We start from the raw sequence: 15,791 nt of genomic DNA on the forward strand, positions 1-15,791 counted from the left end.
TTGGAAGTGCAGTATTGATAAATAATGGCCATTTACATGTAGTGTTGAAAGTATATTTCAATTGCTTTAACATTTTCACCCCCCAAATAAAAATAAAATGATGACCTTTGGCTGTTGATCAGCAGTTTAATCTGAAAGCAAAGCGCCCTCCCCTTTCAGGAAACTGCATATGTATGTGCAGGCATGAGCCTTGAGTAATGAGTTCCTTAACTTTTATAACCTTGCCACTGTGCTCTCTTCTTCCTTATCTCATCTGTTAGTGCCTCTTCCTTCCTTTATCCTTTCCTCTGGCCTTGAACATGCTCTTCTCTTTGTCTGGAATCCCTTTCCTGTCAGTTTTTGCTTTACTAATTCCTATTTTTCCTGCCCTATGGGGCAGGGAGTGCTTCAGTAATTATGTGTTGAGATCCTTCAGTGAGTCAGACACTGGGGATACCTCAGTGAACAAGGCCAACATGTCCCATTTTATCAAATTATGTGCTAATTGTTGATTTAGTTGCCTCACTCTTCCCGTGGACTGTGAACTCCTTGAGTTAAGTATCCGTTTATTTCCAGCACTAACATAGTGCCTGACAGGTGTTCATTCACTGTTGCTTATGCCAGAATGTCTCAGTTATGGATAAAATTCTGAAGGCATTCACAGTTTGGTTAGAAAGGCAGTTCATTTGTATTCAAATTTGCTCATAATACTGGGTAATGAGTGGACAAGGGTTCTTACTGACTCTTGTACCTTGTGGAGGATAGTCTCCTCTTATCACTTATATGAACTAATGATTGCTGAATTAAATACAAAGCAGATAGCCTTACACAATTTTAATGATTTAAGATGTTTTTCCAGGCACTTTGAATTAATAAATGTAACTTCAAGAAAAGGAATTAAGCCATCACAAGCCCTGAAACAGTATCATAAATAGGTAAATAAGAAAATGAGTGGCCTCCATCCTAAGCATTGAGGTGCATCCTTTGACAAATCCCTGGTCAGCTCCTTTCCCTTTGCCCAACGATAACTGTGCCAAGCCTTCACCACTTTGCAGAGACCATCTGTACTAGTGCTGCTTTCTTTGTCTCCGCAAACATTTTTATTTTGCTTTGTATCTTTATTTTAGCTTCCTGCCTCCCAGAGAAAATCGAGGCTTTCAGGCCCAGTGAAACTCACTTCCTGCCCTTCTGTTTACCTTACCTTACTACCCTCATCTTTCTTCTTCTAGCCTCAGAAGAAGCCCTTCTTCCTCCTCTTTAGGGCTAATTTCTCTGTGCCACTTAAAGAAATTCATTTTACATTTTTATCAAAGCAGTACATACATAAAGTTTTTAAAAATCAAGCAGAACAGCCAGCCTAGATGTGTTTTCTAATGACATCTTTTAATTCTTTAGCTGTTTCTTTTGGTAGTTACCTTCCTATCACTAAATAATATGCTTCTGCTTTCTTGATTTACACATTTTAAATGTTATATATTTACTTCCAGGTCTCATAAAGATTGGTTCTTACACTACTTTAACCCTCTCTGTCTAATATATTTATATCACTGTTTTTAGATAAGTAAAGCATGTTTGCTGTAGACATAAGCAGTGTGTTATAATTATATTTTCTTTAGTGTAATGACTTTTCTAGGATTTCCGATTGTCTTCCTGAAAAATGTTTAAAATAATTCTCCAACCCCAGTCTCAAAAACACCAGCTCTTTTTTTCCTGAGGAGATCTCTCTCCCAAATTTATGCGTCTTCTTTCTTTTCACCTGCTGGGTTGGGTGGTTGGTTGCCCAAAATATCTGCCATATGGCTGTTACTCCAGCATTTCCCTTGACTATCCTCCTGGTTTGGATTCACTGTTTACTGAATCTCATGCCTTCCTGTGGTTTAGTGTCTCTTTTTCCCAGAATGCATGCTCAAGTAACTTACTAGGAGACCGTGGGTTGGAGGTAGGTACATTTTTTGAGTCTTGTGTGTCTGAAAATGTTTTTATTCTAACCTCACACTTGATTAATAATTTGGATATAGAATTTGAAGTTGAGCATTTAAAATTTTTTGATTTATTTAAACTAAAAACAAAATTAGTTCAGCCATTTCTCCCATACCCCACCCTTGCCTCTGGCAACCACCAGCCTGTTCTCTGTATCTATGGGCTATCTCATAGATATGAGCTATCTTTGAGGTTTTTTCTATTTATTTATTTTTACATTCCACATATAAGAGAGATCATACAGTATTTGTCTGACTTATTTCACTTAGCATAATGCCCTCAAGGTTTATCCATGTTGTCAAAAGTGGCAAGATTTTATTCTTTTTCATGGCTGAATAATATTCACTTCATTATTGAATTTCTTTATTCCTTCTTCCATCGATGGACACTGAGGTTATTTCCATATTTTGGCTATTGTGAATACTGCAGTGAACATGGGGATGCATATATCTTTTCAAGTTAGTTTTTTGTTGTTGTTGTTTTCTTCAGGTATAAATACCCAGAAGTGGAATTGATGTATCATATGGTAGTTCTACTTTTAATTTTTTGAGGAACCCTCATACTGGTTTCCATGTGGCCACACCAATTTACATTCCCACCAACCGTGTGCAAGAGCTCTTTTTTCCATATCCTTGCCAACACTTGTTATTTTTAGTCTTTTTGAAAATAGCAATTCTAACAGGTGTGGGGTAATATCTCATTGTGGTTTCAATTTGCATTTCCTTAATGATTAATGATGTAGAACATCTTTTCATGTACCTCCTGCCATCTGTATATCTTCTTTGGAAAAATACCAGTTCAGATCTTCTGCCCATTTTTTAATCAGATTGTCTGTATTTTTGCTACAGTTGTGTGAGTTCTTTATTTTGGATGTTAGCCCCTAATCAGATATAATATTTGTAAGTATTTTCTCCCAATCAGTAGGTCGCCTTTTTGTTTTGTTGATGGTTTTCTTTGCTGTACAGACGCTTGGTAGTTTAATGTGGTCCCACTTGTTTATTTTTGCTTTTTGCTTTTGATATCAGATTCAAAAAATCATTGCCAAGACCCATGTCAAGGAGCTTACCACTTATGTTTTTTTCTAGGAGTTTTATGGTTTGGGTTCTTACTTTCAGGTCTTTAATCCATTTTGAGTTAGTTTTTGTGTATAGTGTGAGATGGCACTATAGTTGCATTCTTCTGTATGTGGCTGTTCGATTTTCCCAGGATCATTTATTGAAGAGACTGTCCTTTCTCCATTTCTCCATCATATATTCTTGGCTCCTTTGTTATAAAGTAACTGACTGTGTATGTGCAGGTTTTTTTGGCGGGGGGGCTCTCTGTTCTGTTCCATTGATCTGTGTGTCTGTTTTTATGCCAGTACCAAACTGTTTAACACCATTTACATACTACACACTGAAGTTGAACATAATTATTCCTCAAGGTTTTAGGGTCATCATCCTATTTTCTTCTGTCACTTAGTGTAGGTGCTGTACTGTTCTGATTCTTTTCCTTTTTAGCTGACTTCTCCCTATTGCCAGAAACTTTTCCTCTGGTATTCTAAAAGTTTATAGTCGGTTTTGTTTTGTTTTGTTTTACTAATTATACTGGGTACTTAGTGAGCTAGGCCCTTTCTGTCTGGACATGGGAATCTCTTAACTCTTAAATCTTTATCCTATTTCTTTATTAATTTTTTTTCTTGTTTTCTGTTTTTTTCTTTCTGGAACTCCTCATTAGTAGGTTTCTGGACCTGCTAGATTGATTATATTTGTTTCTTTTTCATTTGGTTGTACTTTCTGAGATACTACTAATCCTTTTATTGCATTTTATTTGGAGAATTTAAAAAATTTCTGTAGTTCTTTTGGTTCTGATCCTTTTTTATATATAGCAAATTGATTTATAGGTACAGTACCTTTAAGAATCTGAGGATATTATTTGGGCTTTTGGGTTTTTTTTTTAGTTGTCTTCTGATTTTTGCATTATCTCTGTTTTCTCCAGATTTATGGCCTTGTTTACCTTTGGTCTCTTCCTTTTGTTTTGGAGACATTCCTCAAATATCTAGGTATTAAAATAAATATCCATTTATATTTAAGTGTGGGGGACACAGACAAGCTAATTGGAAGCTCTGTGTATATGTGGGGAACTTATCAACTATTGTTGCTCCCACTCAGTAACTTCAGGTTTTGTTTTAGGTGGTAGGGCAAAGAACTGCTACTGTTAGAGGGCCCTCAGATTCAAGAATTTAGGGACATTCAGCCTAAAGAAAGTCTGGTTGATGGTTCTGAATATAGGTTTTATTTATTTATTTATTTATTTATAAGTATTTTGAATTTTTTTGTTTAAGATTTTTTAATTTATTTGACAGAGAGAGAGGGAACGCAGGGGAAGTGGGAGAGGGAGAAGCAGGCTTCCCGGCAGAGCAGGGAGCCCGATGTGGGGCTCGATCCCAGGACTCTGGGATCACGACCTGAGCCGAAGACACATGCTTAAAGACTGAGCCACCCAGGCACCCCATGAATATAGATTTTAATTTACTATTTTTAGCCCGGAAGTCTTATTCCTCTCCTTCATGGTATCTAAGAATTTTGACTCTCTGGGGTTCTGTGAGCAAACCAGCCCATTTTTATTGCATCCCCTTCTACTACCAGCATTCTAAACTTCTAAGCTTCTTCTTGCTCCATATGTTACCACTCATGTTTGCTCTTTAACTCTCATCTGCTGGCGGTCCCTTTTCTGTTTATAATGGGTTTATGTATATTGAAATTCCTTGTGATGACTCTGTGTTCTGTCAATTTGGCTAGGCTGTAGTACCTTTCCCAGAGTTCCCTTATATGTTTCTGATTAGGATGGGTCACAAGGGAGATTTCTGCATCTGACATGAAATATTTATCCCTGGACAACTGAAGAAAGATTCTTACCTATTCCCCAGAAAAGGATATAAAGTCCCTTTTTTGTCTTTGGAGAAATCTTCATTCTTCTAGCTGGGTCACACTCTCTCTTTGATACTCTGTAATTTAAACTCTGAGATATAAAATTAACTATTATTAATACATCTTATGTTAGATGATAAGGAAGAAAAATCAGCCAAAGATGTTTGACTAATACATATGTATATATTTAAACATATTAAATTAAGGAAGAAATATTCCTAACTGTTATGGTCCTTTCTGCAACTGGTCATGTAACCATAGTTGGTATTTATAACTAACTACCTTCTTCTGCCAGCCATTTTGTAGTCCCTTTGTTCTCAGCATGCACCTCAGGTGGTCCTGGTTTTTTGCCTGGTGGAGTGACCCAAACCTTCATTCTTGAAGGGTCTGGGCTGTTGACAGTCCTGTCTGAATTGAGTTATTGTCATTTTTTATTGACTTTAATCACAGGACATGGAAATGCTGAGAGGTGTTCTAGAGGATCTCCATTCCAGACAGTGCTCCTTACCCTCATTGTGCAGTAGTAACCCAATTTCCTCTTGCAGCTCAGGGCCAATCACCCCCAGCCGGTACAATAGCTCCCTTCTTTGCCTGTTGATTCAGAACCCAAAGTAGCCAGGTGAGAGTCTCAACTTGAGTTTAATGGGAGTTACTGTTGTCTCCCCTGATGGGAGCATTCCTGCCTTTGAAACTAAAAGACTTCTAGACCAGCAAAGCCTGATGTCAACAGGGATAGGAAATAAATGTTTTATCTGAAACTGAATTTATTATTCTTCATTGATTTCCGAAACAAATAAGAGAAAAAACTCTTCTCTTTCTCCTTAAAAGCATGAAAGGTATCACCATCCGTTTAGGCCTAAGCCAGAAACCTTGGAATCATCCTAAATTCTTCCCTTTTGTTGTCATTTTAATCTTACCTGTTAGAAAGTCCTATGCATTTTACCTTCTTTCACATCTCTCACTTTTATCTCCTCTACATCCTCATGTCAGTCACTGCCTTAGAACAGGCTTCACTTTCATTTACCCAAATTGTGGAAACAATCTACAGTAAACTTTCCCACCTATCCATCTGCTACTTTTCTGCTAGAGCAGTCTTTTAAAAATCAGACCATCTGTAGTGGCTCTAAGTCTCATTAAGTAATTCCCAACTTCTTACCCAGCTAAATTAATTCACCTATGGTAACAAATCTAAAGTCACATGCCTTAATAAATTAGAGGTTTATTCTTTCTCCACACTTATATGATGGTAATGTCAAGAAGCCAGGTTCCTTCTAATTTGCTACTTTTCTTTTTTTTTTCCTTTTTATTTATTTATTTTTTTAAGATTTTATTTATTTATTTGACAGAGACACAGCGAGAGAGGGAACACAAGCAGGGGGGAGTGGGAGAGGGAGAAGCAGGCTTCTTGGCAAGCAGGGAGCCCGATGCGGGGCTCGATCCCAGGACCCCGGGACCACGACCTGAGCCGAAGGCAGATGCTTAACGACTGAGCCACCCAGGAGCCCCTAATTTGCTACTTTTCATCCCCTAGTATATTGCTCTTATCTGCATGGTCCAACATGTTTCACCAGCATGTCCGAGCCAGCATGAAAAATCAAAGGGTGAAGAGGAAGATGTGCCCTTCCCTTTAAGGGTATAACCCAGAAGGATGTGCTGGTCATTTTCACTTTCAGCCCATTGGCAAGAACATGGCTACAAGTTCTAGCTGCAGGAGAATTTGGGAAAGAGAGTCAGTCTTGAGTTTGGCTAGCTTTGTGTCCATCTAAAAATGAAGAGGCTCAGTTACTGTAGGAAAAGGGGGAATGGCCATTGGAGGGGCACCAGTAGTCTCTGCTACACAAGGCATACAAGGTCTCCTAGAGATTGATTCTTGCCTACTCTTTGCCTTGTCTCTTAGTTCCTTCCCTTTCCACTCCTTTCCCAGCTCTCCCTAATCTGTCTCCTCTTTGCCAAAGCCATACTCAACTGTTGCACTTCCAGACATGCCATGCTGGTGTGTGTTTCTCTGCCTTTCCTCACAGTGTTTCCTTAACCACTTCCTTGCCACCCATTTCCCTTATCGCCAATATGCTCTGTTAGCCTGGCCTCAGAGAATTTGTCTTTCAAGACTTAATGTAAGCATCATCTATTGTATAAAGCCTTTATTGGACAGCAACCCCCCCCCCTCCCAACTCTGGTAGAATTGAACATCCCCTCCTCTGTTGCCCTTGTTACATGCAGATAGACTTCTGTCATTGCCCCTTATTTACACTTAGATTCTCTTTCTCCTCCATTGTAAACCCTTTGAGGGCAACAGATGACATTTTATTTGTATATCCCTTGGATGTACTATAGTGCTTGGCAGGGGATGTGCACTAAAAATTTACAGAATGAGCAATTAGGTCCATAGCAAATTTTCAGGGCACTGTCCAGACTTTAAAATGTCAGGGTGAACTCTTAAGATACAGCTGGCTACTGTCTTTTTGAATTTTTGTCAGTTAGTCCAGATGATAATGTTAGTTCCAACAATATTTATAATCATCCTATATTATCTTTCTGATTGTTTCCTATTTAGTTTTTAGTTATATTTTAATTTCGAAAGTACTCTCAGAATTAGCTGTGGCATTTTTTTCCCCATTAAAAATGAGTGGACTTTTCTGTCTACTAAGTCACAATGTTTATAATTGCTTTTTAACAACTTAGTATATCAGTGACTTGCTGCAGGAGATGTTTTGAAGTGAATTACAATAGTACTGACATGATTTCCAAAGCCTGTCCTGAGACCTTTTGAGCACTGCCATTTTAGCGTACTGATTCTAAGATAGATGCCTCAGGATTTATATGATGACTGCAAGAGTCATTTTTGTAAACAGATTCTAAGGCACGATTGCCTTAAATATTCTTACATGGAGAATATTTTTTTTCTGCTTTACTGTCTTGAGTAATATCTTTTGTTTTACTTGTAGATTTGATGGTCCTCGAAGATTTGAGGATTTAGGGTCAAGGTGTGAAGGACCGAGACCCAAAGGGCCTCGTTTTGAAGGAAATCGCCCCGATGGGCCAAGACCCAGATATGAAGGTCACCCAACAGAGGGCACTAAAAGCAAATGGGGAATGATTCCCCGGGGGCCAGCATCTCAGTTTTATATTACCCCCAATACATCCCTCAGTCCTCGACAGAGTGGACCACAGTGGAAAGGCCCCAAGCCAGCTTTTGGACAGCAACATCAGCAGCAACCTAAATCACAAGCAGAACCTCTTTCAGGAAACAAAGAACAATTAGCAGACACCAATAGTAACCAGCAGAAGAATTTTAAAATGCAGTCAGCTACATTTTCCATTGCTACAGATATAAAGGATGCCAAGGCGGCTCAGTCAAATGAGAATCTAAGCGACTCTCAACAAGAGCCACCTAAAAGCGAAGTCTCGGAAGGGCCCATAGAGCCTTCTAATTGGGACCAGAATTCTCAAAGTATGGAGACTCAAATGGACAAAGCCCAAGCTGTTACTCAGCCTGTATCCCTTGCAAATAAACCTCTACCTTCTCAATCTGCTTTTCCCTCAAAACCAGGGGGGATGGAGGGAGGAGCAGCAGTGACAACGTCATCATCATTAACTGCAGATAATGATTTTAAACCTTTGGGTATCGGTCTGCCCCATTCAGAAAACAGCCAAGAGAAAGGGCTGCCTCGGCCAGATAATAGAGATAATAGGTTAGAAGGTAATCGAGGCAGCAGCTCATCTTACAGAGGTCCTGGGCAAAGCAGAATGGAAGACACACGGGATAAAGGACTAGTAAATAGAGGTCGAGGCCAGGCACTCAGCCGTGGCCCGGGGTTGGTCAAGCAAGAAGACTTTCGTGATAAGATGATGGGTAGAAGAGAAGACAGTCGAGAGAAGATGAATAGAGGAGAAGGCAGTCGAGACAGAGGGTTGATGAGGCCAGGAGGCAGTCGGGAGAAAGTGCCGGGTGGTCTGCAAGGCAGCCAGGACAGGGGTAGAGCTGGCAGCCGAGAAAGGGGACTACCTCGGAGGGCTGGCAGTCAGGAGAGAGGACCTCCTCGAAGGGCTGGGAGTAGGGAGAGAGTACCACCACGAAGAGCCGGGAGTAGGGAGAGGGGACCACCTCGAGGGCCTGGCAGTAGGGAAAGGGGACTGGGAAGACCAGATTTTGGTCGTGACAGAGGTCCATTTAGACCAGAACCAGGAGATGGTGGGGAAAAAATGTATCCATATCACCGAGATGAGCCTCCTAGGGCTCCATGGAACCATGGAGAAGAGAGAGGGCATGAAGAGTTCCCATTAGATGGTAGAAATGCTCCAATGGAACGAGAAAGACTTGATGATTGGGATAGAGAAAGATACTGGAGAGAATGTGAACGTGACTATCAAGAAGATACACTAGATCCATATAACAGAGAGGACAGGTTCTCAGCACCACCATCTCGATCTCATGATGGAGATAGACGAGGCCCTTGGTGGGATGATTGGGAGAGAGATCAGGATATGGATGAGGACTACAACAGGGAAATGGACAGGGACTTGGACAGGGATGTGGATCGGATTGGAAGACCCATGGATATGTATGATAGAAATTTGGATAATGAGTGGGACAGAGATTATGGGAGACCACTGGATGAACAAGAATCACAGTTTCGTGAACGGGATATTCCATCTCTTCCACCTTTACCACCCCTCCCACCTCTTCCACCTTTGGATAGATATCGGGATGATAGATGGAGAGAAGAAAGAAATCGAGACCATGGGTATGATCGAGATTTTCGTGATAGGGGTGAGTTGAGAATCCGAGAGTATCCAGAAAGAGGAGATACATGGCGGGAAAAGCGAGATTATATCCCTGACAGAATGGACTGGGAAAGAGAACGGTTGTCAGACAGATGGTACCCATCTGATGTGGATAGACATTCCCCCATGGCGGAACATATGCCCTCCTCACATCATTCTTCTGAAATGATGGGGTCGGATACAAACTTAGACTCTGACCAAGGCCTTGGAGGGGTAATGGTTCTCAGTCAGAGGCAGCACGAAATCATTTTGAAAGCTGCACAAGAACTGAAAATGCTTCGGTAAGTTGACTACTTAAGATCATTTCTTTTAGTCAAAACCACATGCAGACTGCTCTTTTAAAGTGATGTGATATATTTGAATGGAATAATTTTGCTTCAAGTTCTTATCTTGTAATTTTTAAATTTGTAACCTGGCCATTTGGTGCTGTTTTAGGGTTAGGATATGTATTTAGGAACTGTGTTAATTGTAAGCTTATGTCCTGAAATCTGAAAATTTGATAACCACTCTTGGCTTTTATAAATGTGTTGCTGACATACCATTATACTTGTGCATGTTTCAGGTGTCCAACTTCAACTCTCCAGTGCTCTGGACTTCACAGAGCTCATATGTAACATATCTTTTTTTTTTTTTTCCAGGAGGCATTTTTGTTCTTTGGTTTTAGATCTGATAGACTTCGTATTCACTAATCTTTGATAAAACTTTGGAAAGTGCTGTAAGGTTTTTCTCTGTTGAAGCTAAGAATGGTTTACCTGAAAGCGTCCTCAGATTTGTCTAACCATTGATACTTTCTTTCTGGGTGTTTTATCTTTCCTTATAACTAGAAGCAGATATCTCTACTTGAGGATGTTACTTGTTAGTGCATAATCAAATATTTTCTTTGTGAAATGGAGAATAGATCTTGGATTTCTTGATTTGCAATCACCTAACTATGTATAGATATCTATATAAAGCTTCCCAGGTAGTAGCAATAAAAAAAAAAGCTAACATTGCATGCTTACTATGTGCCAGGAATTATACTGAGTACTTTGTATATATTCATTTAATCCCTAAACCAACCAAATCCTGAGATAAGATTTTAGGAGTCATTGATAGATTGTCAGCTTTTTGAGTAATTTCTTAGGAATTAACAGTGTTTTGAGAAAATAAATTAATGGTTAGCTTTTGATATATTCCAGTGTATTATGCTTCCTTCATTTTTCAATTCTGGTCTACATTTGTAGGCTATATCAATTGAAATTATAACTGAAGCTTTATGACTAGAAAAGTATAATGAGGAAAAACACCTGTAGGTCAAGATGAGAGATCTGGTATCTCAGGCAGCACAGCAGATTTCTGTCTATAGAAGATATGCTCTGAGAGATTAGACTCTTCCAGATTACTCATGAAGAAGATGTGAAAGCATGCTAGAGAACATTTAGTTACTACATTGTTCACTTTTAAATTATTGACACCTTTAATTTAATCCCCACTGTGTGCGGGGCACTGTGCTAATTGTTTAGTGTATATTATCTCAGTCCTCCTGTCTCAAATCCTTTTATCTCAAAGGCCTGCAAAGATCCTCGCTTCACAGACACTAAAGCTCAGAGAGGTTAAGTCCACTTGGCTAATCAGTGGCAAACCCAGAATTTGAATGCAGTCTGTCCAGCTCTAAAATCTGTTTTGTTTATGGAGAACACCAAGCTGATTGGTGTTACCAAGCTGCCAAGGTTTCTTTCCTTTTCTTTTTTAAAATTTCCTTTTCTCCATTATTGCTTTATATGGAAATGCTGGATAAAAGGTGCTTCTTCTTCACCATCTTTTTTTATAAAGCTCTTTCTAGGCAACATAAACATAATTAAAATATATGAAGTGATGGGTAGGAATTATCATAGTTGAATACAAGTAAACTATGTTGTGTTGGTATAAAGTCATAATATGATTTATATGAGGCAGAAAATAAACTTTATATTTGACCCTTATTTTGTATCTATTTGAGTCACTACACCCAATGTAAGGAAAAAATTGTAAAAGGTCTGAAGAGGTTATAGATGTTACACCTGCTTTTAAGGTGGGCATTGTAAGGAAAAGTTAAAAAAAAAAAAAAGGGAATTTGACCAGAGATTTGAAGAATAGCATGAAGAGTTATAGAATTACTCTTTAGGAATATGAAGTATTATTTGTAAGCGTATAGACTGACATTTGTTCTCACTGTATACAGTAGGGCCATAAACTAAAATACCCAGAAGAACCAGACAAGTAACTAAAATGAGTGAAAGTGGGCCAGTACAACTCTACTTACTGAGTGTGATGAGGATTGTGGCAAACTGCTTCATCTAAAGTGGACAGCCACTACTCCAGTCATTTCATTGTTGACATGTGGAAACGTACGCCCATTCATTATTACCAAATCCCTTTAAAATTTGAATTTATATGTGAAATATTTTGCTTTGTAAATAATGGCAGCTAATTCAGATTTTAAAAACTGATGTGAAAGCAAACTTAAAAAAACTTTCTAGGCCATATTTGGCCACCATTTTGCAACCACTGGTCTAGAGTCTTCAACAAAAAACATAGCGAGAGAACTTTTTGTTCAATGAAAGAAAAATATGACAAGTAGATGATATTTTAGAATAGACTAACGAGGCAGATTGTAGATTCTGCCCTTGAAGATCCTTAATAATTTGTAGTCATTTATAGGTTGTAGATGACTGGTCAGTTAGCTATATAAAGGCAAGAAGAGTGTTACCCTGCTGGTGCTCTGTGGGCACTGTAGAGGGTTTTAGAACTAGGTGTTTAGGTCTCTTTTTTGTTCTTTGATATCAATTGTAGTCACTTAGGAATGGAGTAAACATGCCTTAATGTACCATGGCAATTTTATTTGTTCACAGGGAACAGAAAGAACAGCTTCAAAAGATGAAAGACTTTGGGTCGGATCCCCAGATGCCTGACCATCTGCCGCCCCAGGATGCGAGGTTGCAGAACACATCTTCAAGGCCTGGAATGTACCCGGTATGGGAAAATGTGTGTTCAGGGAATGAAATGATTCCTACCTTGTATGTTTATATGTTGTTTGATTTTTTTCTATTGTAGTAAGTACAAAATTTCCTCTATAAAAAATGTAAATTTGGGGAAAGTAAAAAGCTAATGGTAATTGACCTTTGAAAATCTTTTAAATGTGGTCAGAAGTGTGACAGATGCATTTTTCTCCTAGGTTTTGGTAAGTGCACCAAGCACACCTGAGCTACATGGCTTCATGTTCACAAAACTGTAGAATTTTCCTAATAATCTCTTTTGTTCAAATAGTCCTGTTTTTCATCTGGGCAGTGCAGGGGCTCCCCATGAACCTTGTTCCTGTGAGCCTCCAAGTCTCCCCACCTCCTCGGGCTACTGGTTCCTCAGCTACAGAAGAGATCAAACATTATGCCCCAGTTCAGGCAGTAAAGTTCTGTTAAAGACTTGTTTGATCAAGTTCTCCCTTTGTTTTGCATTCATTTTTGTTGTTGTTTGTTGTTTTTACCTTTATGCCAGTGATGGGCTTTAAAAAATGTTTTCATGCAAATAACTTTATAACAACACTAGAGAAAAAAACTCAAACCATTTCATGAAATTAACTCTTCATTTTTCAATGTTCCCTTTCATCCCAACCTAACACATAATACTCATACATAGTTGTTAGCACCAGTGGCCACCATGATGTCACCTGTCCATGTCCCATGTCCCGACCTGTGTGTGCATCCATCAGCATCCGGATGTGTATCCTGTCACTCAGCATATTCAAAGTGGAGTTCCTTATCATTCTCCATTAAATTTGTTCTTTCTTCTCACCATTACCTAGTCACCCAAGCTGGAAACCTGAAAGTCAGCCTTAACTCTTTCCTTTGTCCTACCCTTCCATAGCCAGTCATTCTGTTGATTGATTTTACTACCTTTTTAATATTGTTCAGATATACTGTCCTGTACTTCCCCACAACCTCAGTTCTAGTCTTCATCAGCTCTTGCCTAGATTATTTAAGAAACATCCTCGTTCATCTCCCCATCTCATTCCCCTCTGATCCATTCTCCATTCTGCTACTAGAGTGATTATTTTACTATATTTTTGAATCAAAGATTGAGGTATAATTTACATGTCATAACTCATTTTAAGCCTACATAGGTTGAGTTTTGACAAATATAAAGAAGAACAAAATTTCCATTACCCCAAAAAGTTCTCTAGTGCCATTCTGTACTCTTGTGCTTCACTTTAGACAGCACTGATGGGACCTCTGGCCAACTGGACATGCAAAAACATAAATCTCACTCTGTTGTGCACCCTGGCTTTAGAATGCTTCCCTATTCCCCCATGGCTTTCAGGATAAAATCTAGAGTCCTTTGCATGACCTTTTATGTTCTTCCTGACCTGGCCTGACCTCTACTTACCATTACTTAACCATTACCATCACTCTCCTACACTCTGCTTTCCTTCCACATGGAGCTTCTTACAACTCTGCAAGTGTGCCAGTCTCTTACCTCTCCATCCCTTTGCCACATGCATGTTGTTCTCTAAAGCCGGAGTTTCTTTTCTTTCTCTTCTTATCCCCTTCTCCACCTAGTTCATTCTTGTTCATTTTTAGAACTCAACTCTGTATCTTCCCTTCCACTTGTGTAAGATGGTTGCCTTCACATGTACCCCTCTAACATCTTGTACAAGCCTCCGTCATAGCCATTATCCTGTGGTATTTTGTCTGTTACCTCGTCTGTCTTTCCTTCTAAACAGAGCTCATGGGGTGCCAGGATGGCTCAGTAGGTTAAGTGTCTGCTTGGGCTCAGGTCGTGATCTTAGGGTCCTAGGATTGAGCCCCACGTTGGGCTCCCTGCTCAGCGGGGAGTCTGCTTCTCCTTCTGCCCCTCCCCCTGCTTGTGCATGCACTCTCTGTCTCTCAAATAAATAAAATCTTTAAAAATAATAATAATAATCTTAAATTCCCAAAGTGGGATACTTCAGTTACAGAATAAGGACATTTTTAATGATTCCTGGAATACACCAGGGGCTCTTGAAAATAGTTGTATAAGATGTATACCAGAGCTTTGCAAGTATCAGCTACTTAATATTTTTGGTAGATTTAATAGTTTTAATAAAATGTTTTAATATGCATTTTTGATAATTAGTGAACATGAGGTTTTTTTTACATATTAATTATATTCTTATAAAAATTCTATTTTGTTCTTTACCCATTTACTCTTTGACTCTTGAGGTTTTTCTTACCAATTTATATTATTAATGTAGATATTAATCTTTTCTCATATAAATACTGTAGGGATGTTTTGTTTTTTAAAAAATGTATCTATTGCTTTCACTGTGTAGTATGAAGAAAACACCTTCTATTTTATTTATAGACATAGTCTCAAAAGTTCTTAAGATATTTGAAACAGGCCTGGATAGCTCCAGACACGATAGTTTTTGTCTTATATTGGCATTTTCTTGAAGTTTAAAATGGCATAATCGAATGTTTACTCTTAGGTAGTAACCCTTTGTCTTTAACTGTAGCCTGTAGCTATCTCTAGTTAAACAACATTTCTTATGTATTGGCCAAATCCATTTTGTTACTCAAAAAGTTTGTTTTTAAAGTACAGCCCATACATGAGTAAATATGTAAGTAATATATATTGTTGGCTGGTCTATAGAAGGTCTAAAAGAGCTGTCAGTGAAGAACAAACAAACCAGACACAGTGAACTAAGAGAAAAGTATAGTGACCATTTGAATCAAGCTTGCAAAGATTAAAATAAAATTTGACCACTGGATTTCAATATTGAGTAGATAGGACCTATCTGTTGAGAGGTTCTGCTATCTCTTTAATACACATTTCTGTTGACATTTGGTGATTGCTTTGGGAAAACAAATGTGAACATTGCACGCTACAGTGGCACTCCCTCTTGGAGAGGTTACTAAATGTCCCATTCAGTTTCTTTGTTTTGTTGTTTCCTGGTATTGATGTTGTATGTTGGTACCAATCTTGCCACAAACTACTCTTGTCAACCAGACAACTGAATAGAAATGAGGAGGCTAGCTAGAGTTTATTTCTCTCACTGGAAATCACTCTTTTTGTAGAGATAGGTCACCAGAGTGAGAAAGATAGTTTATAGCAGAGGTTCTTAACCAAGTGGTCAACATCAGAATT

At 38.8% G+C, this 15,791-nt stretch overlaps 1 protein-coding gene across 5 annotated transcripts in view; it reads left to right on the forward strand.

Annotated features, from left to right (window-relative positions):
* Window positions 1–15,791, forward strand: part of YLPM1 (YLP motif containing 1) — a 74,529-nt gene that overhangs the window by 21,027 nt on the left and 37,711 nt on the right. For 3 of the 5 annotated variants that reach the window (XR_008508160.2, XM_064571355.1, XM_054513805.2), the window contains exons 5-6: window positions 7,814–9,934; window positions 12,524–12,656. Coding sequence is in view for 4 of the 5 variants with exons in the window: in XM_064571355.1 (XP_064427425.1) it covers window positions 7,814–9,934; window positions 12,524–12,656 (2,254 nt within the window). In the remaining variant the exon portion in view is untranslated. The remainder of the gene's footprint in view (window positions 1–7,813; window positions 9,935–12,523; window positions 12,657–15,791) is intronic. The other 2 variants (XM_045901242.3, XM_064571356.1) reach the window with 2 other exon arrangements.

The sequence above is a fragment of the Mirounga angustirostris genome, unplaced genomic scaffold, assembly GCF_029215605.1.
Source record: "Mirounga angustirostris isolate CCGP_5_RB_7025 unplaced genomic scaffold, mMirAng1.0.hap1 SCAF_9, whole genome shotgun sequence".
NCBI classification, from domain to species: Eukaryota; Metazoa; Chordata; class Mammalia; order Carnivora; family Phocidae; genus Mirounga; species Mirounga angustirostris.